This window comes from Mesocricetus auratus, unplaced genomic scaffold (assembly GCF_017639785.1).
Source record: "Mesocricetus auratus isolate SY011 unplaced genomic scaffold, BCM_Maur_2.0 Super-Scaffold_100018, whole genome shotgun sequence".
In the NCBI taxonomy this organism is placed as follows: domain Eukaryota; kingdom Metazoa; phylum Chordata; class Mammalia; order Rodentia; family Cricetidae; genus Mesocricetus; species Mesocricetus auratus.
In genome coordinates, this window is record NW_024429199.1 from 43,232,994 (window position 1) to 43,245,868 (window position 12,875).

Sequence of the window (12,875 nt, forward strand, 5' to 3'; positions counted from 1 at the left end):
TGTGGTTCCTACAGAACAGGTTTGTCTGAGTTAATAGGTGCCAGGAGTCAAGTTGGGAAGAGCCGACATGTCAGGTGACTAGACCCTAAGAGAGAGGCTGTAAGGTGGGCTCATCCGGTACGGCAGCGCGGCAGCCAAGTGCAGTGAAGGACGGGCTGCCAGGTGTTGCTGGAGAGGCAACAGAGTAAGTCCCTGCCGTGTAAGCGTAGGACCCAAGTCCAGATCCCAAGGACCCATGCAGAATGCCAGACTCTGAGCTGGGCGTGGTGGCTCACGCCCTTAGTCCTAGCACCCAGGAGACGGAGGCAGGCAGATCTTTGAGTTACAGTCCAGCCAAGGCTACATACTGAGATCTCTCACAAAACACAACACAAACAAAAGTCAGACCCAGTGCTCAGTGGTACACACCTATAATCCCAGCACTGGGGGTTGGGGACAGGAGGCTCTCTGGGGCTCAGTGAGCTCCCAGTTCCGGAAGAGACCCTGTCTCAATAAAGAGACAAATAAAGAAACACCTAATGCTGCCCTCTGGCCTCACACATGCACACACAAAAAGAGCTACCAGAATGTCAGAGTGTCAAAGGTCTCTTTTACAACAGGAGCGACTACGAAGAAATGCCCCTGCAGAACGGCCAGGCCATCCGGGCCAAGTACAAGGAAGAGTCGGACAGTGACTGAGCCCTGCAGCAGATGGGACAGCTAGGGGGCCAGAGGCCTTCCCTAGTGACGTGTCCTGGGCCTTTCTTCTGTGTGTGTTTGGACTCCTGGAAGCAGAGGTTTCCTGTTCCTTATTTGTTTACATATTTTTAAAAGAAAAACCAAATGGACTGAAGGTTGGTTGGAGTTTGCTGCTGGGGCAGCTCCACTACTGACGAGGAGGCCGGCTGGCGGAGAAGCCAAAGGCAAACCCTTTCACAGAGACACCGGACGAGAAGGAGCCTGTGTGCGATGAGGACGAGAAATTACCCAGTTTAATAAAAAGAATTATGTACTTTTCCTCTTACAAAGCAGTTTGCCAGCTCTGAGTGTGCGGGAGGCCTGATTGATGGCCGAGGTCCCAGGGTGGCAGCCTCTTCCCCATGCCCCCTTTCCTGAGTGCTCTACCCTCAAAGCGAAGCTGGGCCTGCACCTGCCTCGGTGGGGACCACCGTCTCCACAGACACATGGCGGGCCCATGCTGACTCCCAGGCATCTGGGATGATGGCCTTCATTGCATTTGGTGAACCACTTACAATGGAGCTTTCAGGAATGGTGGGTGGCTAAGTGCAGTCTGCCACTGCCCCTGAGCAGAAGTCAGGGTGTGTGGGTGTGTGTGTGTCTGTCTGTCTGTCTGTGTCTCAGACAGGAGGAAGCTAAGGTGTCTACAAGCCAGTAGTCCTGTGGGCAAGGTCTTGTGCCATGGTGCTTTTGAGGGCCCGTGTGCAAGTGTCTGCCTATGTTATAGGACTGGGTGGAAAACAGGGTGGCCCTTCCCGTTCCAAGTTTCTGCAACTCCACTGAGTATGAGACCTCAAAGAGCTCTGGTTTGGTTTTTTGTTGTTGTTTTTAATGAACACTACACGAAATATTACTAGATTAGAAATTCTTTATTGTCAAAAAGGTTTCCAGTTTAACATTTGTCACTAAAATGAAGAGAAAGTTAAACATTTTGAATGGTTATGGAAACACTTCAGATAAAGGAACTTACTTGGAGGTCGTTGTCCTTGGAGCCCTGTGGAAAATGGATGTCACCCGCATTAGTGAAATTCAGCATTGGAAGCCCTGAGTGCCACTGCCTTCCATCACATTCCATGGAGTCTCCCCACACGTAACACCTTTGTGAACACCGGTAACGGTAGCCATCCTGCCTGCCTCTGTCCTGGTAAACCCGAGGCCCAGAGCGGTGGACCCCGCTCAGGAAGCACCACGATCCTTCTCTATGCACCGACTCAGATATCTGCTCTGAGCTGCAGGCTACTGCCCAGGTGGGCCGGGACCCCAGGGATGCCTAGAGACTCTTCATTCTGTCTGCCTGTCTTCTTAAACCTCAGTGTACTTTAATATGGATTCCATGTGCATTGTTTAAAAAAAAATTTGCACACATAAACATTTGAATGAAAACAATAGTTGGAAAGGTAACACGTTTACATGATTTTTACATTTGCAGTGCTGCAATCACTCTGATTCTGTGTTCTCAGAGATACTGGAAGGTTCTTTGTTACCAACACATACAACTTCTAATGGACCACTGCAGCTATCATTTATGGACATGGACTTGTACTGTTCCAATATGTGATAGTTCACTTCTTTTTAATCATTATTAGAAATTCTCTGTGATTTAGAATGCTATTTATCATTCAGTGTAAGATATTTTAAGCATTTGTGTACAGACTTGAGGACTTTTGAAAACTGTCCTGCACTGTAATTATAAGCTGATCCTCCTGTCTGTGAAACTAAAATCCGGGAATATTTTTTTGTTGGAAATAGGAATTACCAAGAAGCACTTAAGGGGAAGTAGTCATTAAATTGTTTTCACATTTTCTTCCCTAGTGTCGTGTACATCATGTAGTATAAGCTTTGTGAACTCAGCTTACAGATCTAGAGACTTCGGTGTGTGGACTGAGGCTGTGGGTATTTATTAGGTTCAAACACTAAACTCTGCCAGGAACTTTTGATAGTAATGAGAAGACTGTTTGTTTTGCTCTGAGGGAATTAAAGTTTTATAAATTTAAGTTACAAATTCAAAGGGCTAACAAGTTCTTTCAGGGTAATGGTTTGAATAATACTGTCCTTGGGTATTTTTGATATTGGTTCAATCTAGGGGAACCTGGAAAATGAAGTCATGTCTCGTGGCTTCCCCTGAGAGAGCTTGTGTCCCTGTGGATAGTGAGTCTGCTGGATTTCTTGTCAATATTTGTAGCAGTGTCATGGTACCTTCAAGCCCCATTGGGATGCCCAGAGAGGGGATATATAAGATACACTGGAGGCTCGAAAGGCGTTCTCTGTACTGTTCCGGACTGCAGTGAGTTTAGATGTGTAAAGCCAACCCCAGATGGAGTTTACAAAACAGGCCTCAAGTGCTGCACCATCAGGTACGATGAACGGGTTAGCATTTGGTCACTGATCTTCACAAGAAACACATGAGCACCATGAACAGAGAATTAAAAGGGTCTTCCCTGTGAGTATTCCATGGGAACAGCCAACACCTGGTCTGTATTTGTATATTTGAGGAATTAGAAATCCGTTGCCTTAGTGGTTAGATTTCCTTTGGGCAGTGAGATGCAACTATTTTTCAGACCAAAGGGAAACTGATTTAGTCAGACACCTTGCTGAAGTTTATCTTGGTGTTTTGGTGCTTCAAAGTGTAATACCCTTCATGACACAGCCTGTGACACAGAACAGGTGTTAATACCATTCTGTGACACACATGGAACAGGGGTAATTCCATTCTGTGGCACAGAGGACTTTCTGCTACTGAAAACTGCCTTTTTTACAGTGTCTGTAGATAGTTGTTAAGTTAAAACACTAGGCTCTAAGTCCAGAAGAAACTGGAACTATGAGTTAGGAGCAGTGTCGCTGGACAGGCAGTCAACGTGCAAATAAATGCTTATTTGTGGGAAACGCAGTCAGACTCATGTCTGGGGAATGGCTTCTGTATTAGACCTTTCATTGCTGCGAGACCTGATGAAGGACCCACAGGACAGTTACTTCAGCTCATGGGTCTGTGGTTAGCTCACGCCACCATGGGCCTATGATGGGGAGAGCCAAGAGTGTGGCAAAGCGGCTCACCTCCTGGTGGCCAGGGAGCAAGGCAGTGACAGAATGGGACAGAGCAGGAGACCCTAGCCCTGCCCTCCAGGACCTGCTGGCTGTAACCTGCTTCCTTCAGTGGGTTCCACCCCTGAAGTTCCCAGCACCTCCCCAAATAGCGCTCCCAGCTGAGGACCGTGTTTGACACGGGCGCCTGTAAGGGACATTTCACACTCAACTGCAACCACTTCATTCTGACAACACCCCTTGTGTATCAACGTTAGTATATTTCTAACTTTTCATCTTTTACATAGTACTTGCTTTTTACATGAATACAAAGAGGATTCTTCAGGGCGCTGGGAGACAGCTCGTGGGTAGAGTGCTTGTGAATTTGGATTCCCAGTACCCACGCGAGAGTGGGCACAGGAGACAGTGGGCCCTGGGCTTTGAGGGGCAGCCGCACTAGCTGAAGCAGTGAGATCCACGTGCAGCGGGAGGCATCTCAGAAAATAAGCTGGAGAAGGACAGCACAGGAGACACATCCATGAGTGTGCACTTCTACACAGACCGATGTACGCACACACCAAGCAAGCGGTGATGCCAATCCTAGTGTCTGCTGTGGCCCACAAGAACCCCAAAGCAGTCAACAGACAGCCTGCTCTTTGGGGTCCCCTCCCACTAGGATTCATGACTTGGAATTCATTGGATAAGCTGCACGCAACCGCATCACTTGTTATGAACACAGTACTTCTAACAGTGTCTTCTGAACTCCAATACTAAACACCTGGCTGCGGTGAAAATTGGAGCCCATGGATTGAAGGCTGCAGTGTAATGGCGCTGGGCCGAGCACGCAGGAGCTGGAGCTTACTGGCTGGGCCAGCTTGTACCCTTCCCTTCTGAAAAGCAGGGACTAGCATGAAGGATCGCACACGCCTGGGCGCCTACTCCCACAGGTAAAAACCAACACAGTTCCACTCGAGAGACCAAGACAGTGCTATATTTTTGTTGTTTTTTCGCCCTCTACTAAGACATTTTCTGTTCACCAATAGCTGGGGAAAGAATCCACGGAGTTTTTTTTCTCCTATGCTGTTTTTCTTCCTGGTTTGTGCCCTGAGATGACCAGCGCAATGAAACTAAACTGATTGGTCAGTGAGACAGCCCAGCAGGGACAGGGGCTTGCCACCAAGTGAGACAGCAGGGAAAGGGGCTTGCCTCCAAGCCTGAGTTCCGTCCTTGGGGCCAGGGATGGAGAAAGAACCAACTCCCCGAGCTGTCCTTTGTCCTCCACAGTGTGTCACGGCACTCGTGTTCTTACTCACTGTCACACACAAATAAATGTAATTTAAGGGCGCACGCCTTTAATCCCAGCACTCAGGAGGCAGATGCATGCGGATCTCTGTGAGTTCGAGACCAGCCTGGTCTACAGAGCGAGTTCCAGGACAGCCTCCAAAACAACAGAGAAACCCTGTCTTGAAAAACAAACAAAATTAAACAAACCAATGGGGTAGAGACATCTGCCATTGTTCCAGGCCTTTGAGGGAGGCTTATCATGTCACATGTGTCTAATATGCCTCTGAGGTTCATGACCTCTCCAGCCCTGCCAGTATACCATGCTTCATCATCAAAGAAACGGATCCATGACCAGCAAAGCTCCTGAGCTTGCACTATCGTGAAGCCATCAGCCAGGGCAGTCACCGACTGAAAACAACCTTTAAAAACAAAATTCTGAAGGCAGTAACAGATTCATGTGTGATGCTTCAGACTACAACGAACACAGAAACTTTAATTTTGAATAATTTATTATTCTAACAAAAGTATAAAGTATGGAAAATTAGTGTATCTGAATCATTTCAGGAAGTAGAGAAAGTTTCCTCCTCGCAGACGTCGGTTTTTAGCACCTTTGAGAAGAGACAGTTAAGACAAGTGGCACCACCAGCCTCGGGTGACAGGTGGCTGGCTGCTCCACTGCCTGACATTGTGCTCCTGTGACCACGGAGTCATCTGGTTTATTTCTCTACATTTGAGAGTGCCACACAACACAAGGAGGAGGAAGGTGATCACCCGATTCATAGCTGGTGGTTAGGATGAAACGGAAAGGCGGAGCCGCAGGCTGGCGAGGAGGTCAGATGGACAGCCCGAAGGCGCTGACGATGCAGTACATGGTCTTGTTCTCCCATCGCACCGTGCAGCTCCCTGTGGGGAGACAGACAGGCACCGGGAATGAGGGAGCCCAGGGGATGCAGCGCTCCGGTGCCTGCCTCTGACAGACACATACAAACAGTGACTTCCCTGCCTGGCTCTACTTACAGATAAACGGGCGAGTGTCTACAGAATGTTGGGTTTTGTTTTGTTTTTAAGATAGGGCCTCACTATGTAGACCAGGCTGGCCTCCAACTCAGAGATCTGCCTGCCTCTGCCTCTCTAGATCTGGAATTAAAGGTGCGCACACTGCACCAGGCAATGGTAACTTTTACAGAAATGCATGGGGGAATATGAGACATCTAAGCATACACATCACAGAACACTGTTCCTTAGGACTGCCAATCTCTGGGCCAGGGAGCTGTGGGAAGGCTGAAGAGAATGGGCATAGCATTTCCTAAGAGGGTGGAAACCCTACCGTCCGTAGAGCTGTCCCAGAAGCAGGAACTTGCAGTGTGTAACCCAGCTCCGTTCTTCTGCATGATCACACAGGTCACTTCAAGTAAACACATCTCGTTAGAAACTTAGCAACATAATTCACTTTGCCTGCTTTGTAGGCAGATCACATGGCTGATGTTCTAAATTATAAGGGCAGACTGTCTTGTCTCAGCCTGTGACAAATTACATTATTCCCTTTATCTTAACATATTCTAAACATGTCTGATCAGAAATCCTGTAAATTCCTGTTTGACGTGAACCTTGCGACGGTGGTATCAGCCTGATGGGCAAAGAGCATGGTTCAGTCACTACCCCAGAGGCCTGGTCCCGGAAGAGCATGGTTCAGTCACTACCCCAGAGGCCTGGTCCCGGAAGAGCATGGTTCAGTCACTACCCGAGAGGCCTGTCCTGGAAGAGCATAGTTACACGAGTGACCTGGTTCTGGCAGGAGCTTCGTTGGAGCTTATGTAAAAATTGCTAAATTAGCATTCTTCTGCCACCAGACACCTCTGATCAGTATTTAAAGAATGGTATCAAAACACACAGGAAGAAGATACATTACCAATGTATTTAAATGGTTTTCCCAGCTTGGTGAGGTGGCTCAAAGTCTGCTCTACAACATTTGTGGTCCACTGATTGACTTTGCTGTGCTGGTAGGCGTTGCCACCGATGGCACTTTCTATAGCCTAGGGGAAAAATCACAAGAGGTCACGGAGAGAGACCAGATACCACAACCACCCACCAGCCACCCAAAATGGCCCGTGGCCCACCCTGGGAGCTAAAGGCAGACCCTCGGAGGATGCGGGCTTATGCTTTCTCTCAGGGGTTTGCAAGAATGGCTTTCTTCACAGCATTACCCTGTCTCAGCTATGTTTACATTGGCTGGAGATCTGTGTTTTACAGTCTGTCTAATGTGTTCCACATTTCAACTAAACAAATGGATGTTCACGCTACTGTTAATATCTAGAGATAAGCAGCCCTTTTTCTTATGGAGGCTGAAAATACTTTATTTTTGCCAATTTTTTAAAAGTATAGTAGACATTTTCATCAAACCATAACATATATGATTTAGCAGCGTGTATGAGATGACATTTTACTGGCTGTTTGGACAACTGGCAATATACAACCAGGCAGTCTCCTGGCGCTTTCAGCCCTCGTTTTATGGGCCGTGTCACCACACACACGCCCAGGGCCTCTGCGGAGCAGAGCGGAGCTCACTGTCTGTCCCTGCTACACTTAGGGCCAAGAGCCTCCCATGCAGAGACTCCCTGGGTCTCCCAGCAGCCCCACCCCCAGCAGTCAGTGCATCTCTGGGCATCTCCCCCCGGCCCCCATAACCTGCTAGGAGCCAGAAAATGAAGATTTTATGACAGGCTAACGTAGAGAGCATTCACTGGGGGTTGTGATTTATTTTCAGACACGAGGTCGGGGCCCTCGCTGCACAGTGGCGAGGGAACAGGGTCTGCCACTGCAGGCTGGGTGCAGCAACTGGGCTTCTGGGGGATAAAAACCTACAATGGATAAGCCATGATTTGCAGCTGCAGACTTGGGGCTCTGAGCAGTCACGGCGACACAGCTCCTAGTTGCCCCATATTCTCTGCCTAACTCCAGGCTGAGAGTACACTGTGGGCTGAGGACCAGGGGTCTTGCGTTGGTCAAGACACAATACCGTCAAAGGAGGAAGGACAGCCCTCTCTATGCACTGTGAAATTCGGTTTTTAGGGAGAGAGGAAACCTCTATTTTGAACCCACTCATATTCCACTTAGAGCACTTTTAAACAGTGTGAGGACAGAGCAAACCTAGCGCCAAGGCCAAAAAGCTGAGTCACCTCCCACCTCCCTGTGGGCTGCTACCGCGTCCTTCCGGCACCTGCTGCCTGCTAACTGACTAAGTGGATACAGAAACAAGAGGCAAAACTCACCCCTGAGGAGCCCGCTCTACCCCCAGCTCTGGGCTAGCCTACAACTTTCCACCCCACCTGCTCCACAGGAAACACTGCACTGGAAACGATAAAAGGCAAACATCACACCCAGTGCTGAGCAGTGTTCGTAAAAGAGGAATCATTTTGGTTTTGGATACTTCTCACAAGTGTTTAAGAACATAAGAAAACTCTATGAATAAACCCCTAACTGTATCGCCAGGTCCTGAATTGTGGCAAATTGTTGCATTTTCTCTGCAGTTGCTCTTTTTCATCAGACACTGGAGACATTTATCCCTGTGTCATGAGTCTTCTGTATGCTACAAGGTCACAGAATCTGCCTTAACACCTTCTAACGCCATGTAAGATTTCCTGGTTTAGTATACAAAATGTATATGATATGGGAGTGATTTTTACTTATTTGTAAGTAAAAATGTTTACAATGCCAAAACACAGAGGCTCAATAGCTGTTGCAATTTTTCCCATTTTGACTCATATGGCATTTCCCTCATACATGCTGTCCTGGCTAGTTTTATGTCAACCTGACACAAACTAAAGTCATCTGAGAGGAAGGGATCTCAATTAAGAAAACGCCTCCAAAAGGCTATAGGAAAACCTGTAGGGCATTTTCTTAAATAGTGATTGAAGGGGGAGAGCCCAGCCCATTGTGGGTGGAGCCATCCCTGGGCTGGTGGTCCTGGGTTCTGTAAGAAAGCAGGCTGAGAAAGGAAAGAGCAAGTCAGTGAGCAGCCTCCACAGCCTCTGCATCAGCTCCTGCCCCCGGGTTCCCGCCCTGTTTGAGTTCCTGTCCTGACTTCCTTCAGTGATGAACAGGGATGTGGACGTGTGGACACCCTTTCCTCCCCGTTGCTTTGGTCACGGCGGTTCATTACAGCAACATTAACTGTAAGACACTGCCATCACCCAAACACTGGAAAACAGCGTGTCTCCTCTTACCTCCTTTACAATGTTGCTCACTTCATCAACAACAAATGCAGTCTGTTAAGGGAGAAAATGTAGGTAAGTCTGGTTGAAGAAAATCTTTCTCCACCGTGAGATAACGCACGTGTCGACCATGCAGAGGACCGCACCACTCAGAGCCCGAGGTGTGCAGCAGCTGAGTACCACAGGGCCAGCTCTCTGCAGGGCCAACGTGCAGGCCACCACTGTTCAAATCACCCTGCAGCCCAAGCTTCACTGCACACGACATCCCTCTCTCCTTCCCTTGCAGCCGGCTGTCGGGACCGTTAGCAGTACAGGCGCTAGGGTATGAGTTACTCGACTTCCATACAAACAAGCTAAAGAAATGTAAGCAATCCATTTTAGAGATGGGACATTCTCTTCCCTGATGTAAACGGATTAGGACCTTCATCGTGTAGGAGGCTGGTGTGCTAACATCACTTTTCTCTACCCTGTGGGCTGCTGGCAAGGCAGAGCATGGAGTTTTCTTACTTTTAACATAACAGTGGATTTGAGTGGGTGTAAGGAGGTCCTGAAAATATTAGCCAGGCACTAGCCTGCCCGTGTGCTGCTTATGTGAGAACAAACTATTCTTAAGTTCTGGGCTGTCCTTAGCACTGGCAGCCCCCAGGCCCCTGCCTTCCTGGTAGAGAGGCAGGCAGCCCTGTTTCCTTGAAGATGGCTCCTGGCTGCTGACCACTGTGGGCCTTGCCCCTTTCTCTCCAGGACGAACAAGAGATGACCAGACCAAAGTCATTTGGAAACAAAACCAAATCCCTGAACTAGTGAAAACCTGTGATGTCTTGGAGCCAGTTGAAAGACTCTTCCAGTGACTACAGTGATCCTAAACCACAAACCGAAGTCCTTGCACAACTTTCCATACAGTTAAAGTACAAAAAAGGCAGAAGAGAAACTGTACTGAACCCAGTGGGCAGCGTCAGCGGCTCCAAGAGCGGAGTTTTAGGGGGTTTCTCCTCCCGGGGCCATTTCCTTTTCATAAAGTTCGACTGGCTGTGACTACAACATAAATGTCAGTTTGATATCTGGGTACAGCCCCCTTTGCTAGCTGCTTCCGAATCGTGCCTTGAGATTATTCACTTGGTCCCCACCAGCGTTCAAACAGAATGACATTGCCATAAAGTTTTTGTGTTGAGAAATTAGACCAAAACTGAAAGTCTCCGATAAATGCAAATGGCTTACTCTTCCCTCAGAATATCCGTAGTTGAACTACACCTTAGAAATGTCAAAAGAGGAAGTGTTTTTATTTTTTGACAAACTGTGTAATAGATGGTATTTTATTGAGCTTCAACAAAAATGATTCAGGAAGAAAAAAAATGAGCAACTATATCTGGGTCGGTCCGTTCAGCTGTTTCCTGAATGCGTGTGGAGACGAAGGAAAGGCCATTTTGACAACACATCGTCAAGAAAAGTGTCCAGAGCACTAAGAGGCTGGCATTCTCCCCCCCCCCCACATACAAGAATGAGCGATCTCATTACTATCTTAGACTGAAATGCAGTGTACCCAGTGTGGGGAGGCAGCGCCGCACTGGAGGACAAGGTGCGGCACCGAGACAAAGGCAGGTTCTGTCTGCGCGTCTGCACTTGGCAGAGACAGCGGGGACAGCAGACCCCCACCTCGGGGGCCGGGAACTGGCCCTGCGCGCCCGTGTCATCAAGCACGCCACTGCAGGACCCCTCCTTTCCCACCTGGGCCTCGGCAGGGGTCCGCAGCAGCGCAAACGGGGCGGAGTGATGTCACCCTCCGGGCGGGGCACCTGAGCCCCAAGAGCCCACCAGCCCCGCCGACCGCGGGCACCGCCCACGCGGGGCAGCCTCGGAGTGGCCCGCTGGGAACCGCCACCCAGGTTCATCAGCCTCGGGCCGCGTGGCCGTGGGCAGAAGCAGCTGCGGCTCCCCAGGCGGGGCCGCGCCACGCCTGGATCTCGGCCGCCACCCTCCCGTGACCCAGCCCAGACGTTACCTCCTCGGAAGCCTGGAAGTCTTCCATCTTTCCTTCTGCGCGTCTCCGCCGCCGCCGAGTAGAGTGGACTGCGCAGGCGCGCTCAGGCCCCGCCCACTCCCCGCCCCCGCGCCAGGCTGACCACTACCAACCGCCACCCACGCTCTAGGGCCCGGCCCCACCCACTAGGGGCTCCGCCTATTGCGCGGCTCCTCCCACCACCTCCCGGGCCCCGCCTGCTGCTCCTCCCGGGTCTCCAAGCCGCGGGCCTAGATCTCAATCCTGCGGAAGGCGGTTTCCAAAGCAAACTGTCAGAGCAGTTTGGCAACCCAAACCAAAGGAAGGTCCAAAAGCCAGACTAAGTCGGAAAGCACGGTCCTGGCCCGCCCTCCCGCTCGTACTGTAGAAATGGATTGAAACTTTCAAACAAGCCCTGACAACTAGGAACAAATTGTAAAATGACGCGACCGTCCCAGTACGGAGGAGCACCGGTTGCTTCCCCTTGAGGACCTAGGTTCCAGATACTCCATCTGAACCAAAGTTTGAAGGCGTTAGGCTTTCCATATGCAGTCGATGAGAGTTTTTCCTTTTAAGAACCACTTTTTAAAACGTTTTATGCCGAACGTTTTGTAAAACCAAGTCCACTCCCTAGCTTTCTTAACCAGAGTGCATTAGGTGCCTACTTGTACCCATGGCATCGAGATGTTGTTCTGAGCTCTCTACTTGGACTGAGGTGTGTGCTCCCGCCTGCATGGACCGGATGCTTGAAGCTTTGACTTTGGCGTGGGTGTGTTCTGTTTTTATCATGCACTTAAAACTGAAGGGGTCACCCCTGACTTTCCCAAAGCCAGCCGTAGGAACCCCATGGAAACAGCGGGGTTTTAAAGGCTCGGGAAAGGCTCCCTTGGATCCTTCAGTGACCCTTTTGTCTATCCTCGGGCTCAAGGTTGGTGTCTGTCACTCGGATTACTGCTGAGTTAGCAGAATGTGGGTGTTTCATTTGGGTCTAACTGGAGTCCTTCAGGAAGAAGCTAACATTTCCAAAGATACTGCCCTCTGTCCCCTTCTGTCCTGCCAAGAGCAGCGATGCTGACGTGGTTAGCATACAAGGAGAATTTTTAAACACTGAAGAAACAGAGTGCAGGCACAAGATGGAAGGGCCCTCATGCTCACGGGTTTCCAGAGTTAATATTGTGGAAATGACTTTACTAATAATGAACGAGATCTATATAAATCTCCATCAAAATCCCAATGGCATTTGTCACAGAAATAGAAAAAACAAATTTCTCTGGAGGAAAAAAATAAAACAAAACATAGCCAAAGCAATACTGAGCTTTTAAAAGACCACTCTGGAGGTGTTGTGATACCTGATTTAAAGTTATGCTACATAGCCATAGAAGAATACCACAAATATGTACACATAAGTGAATAAAATAAAAGACTCCCGGCCTGGAGAGATGGCTCAGAGGTTAAAAACACTGACTGCTCTACCAGAGGTCCTGAGTTCAATTCCCAGCAACCACATGGTGGCTCACAACCATCTGTAATGAGATCTGGTGCCCTCTGGCCTGAGGGGATACATTCAGACAGAACACTGTATACCTAATAAATAAATCTTAAGAACACTGTAAACATAATAAATAAATTCTAAAAAATAAAAGACTCGGGAA

At 49.0% G+C, this 12,875-nt stretch overlaps 2 protein-coding genes across 6 annotated transcripts in view; one reads left to right on the top strand and one right to left on the bottom strand.

Annotated features, from left to right (window-relative positions):
• Tmem181 (transmembrane protein 181) overlaps positions 1–2,711 on the top strand; it is a 48,619-nt gene extending 45,908 nt beyond the window's left edge. For all 5 annotated transcript variants that reach the window (XM_040758156.1, XM_040758152.1, XM_040758154.1 and 2 more), the window contains one exon: positions 600–2,711. Coding sequence is in view for 4 of the 5 variants with exons in the window: in XM_040758152.1 (XP_040614086.1) it covers positions 600–678 (79 nt within the window). In the remaining variant the exon portion in view is untranslated. The remainder of the gene's footprint in view (positions 1–599) is intronic.
• A 2,799-nt stretch (positions 2,712–5,510) lies between these two features.
• Positions 5,511–11,332, bottom strand: Dynlt1 (dynein light chain Tctex-type 1). The gene is made up of 5 exons (XM_005065920.4): positions 11,227–11,332; positions 9,243–9,284; positions 6,929–7,052; positions 6,347–6,424; positions 5,511–5,922 (listed from the first exon to the last, which is right to left on the bottom strand). Exons 1-5 carry the CDS (start codon positions 11,251–11,253, stop codon positions 5,852–5,854), a joined length of 342 nt encoding a protein of 113 aa, XP_005065977.1. The 5' UTR covers positions 11,254–11,332; the 3' UTR covers positions 5,511–5,851.
• Between the last annotated feature and the right edge of the window lie 1,543 nt (positions 11,333–12,875).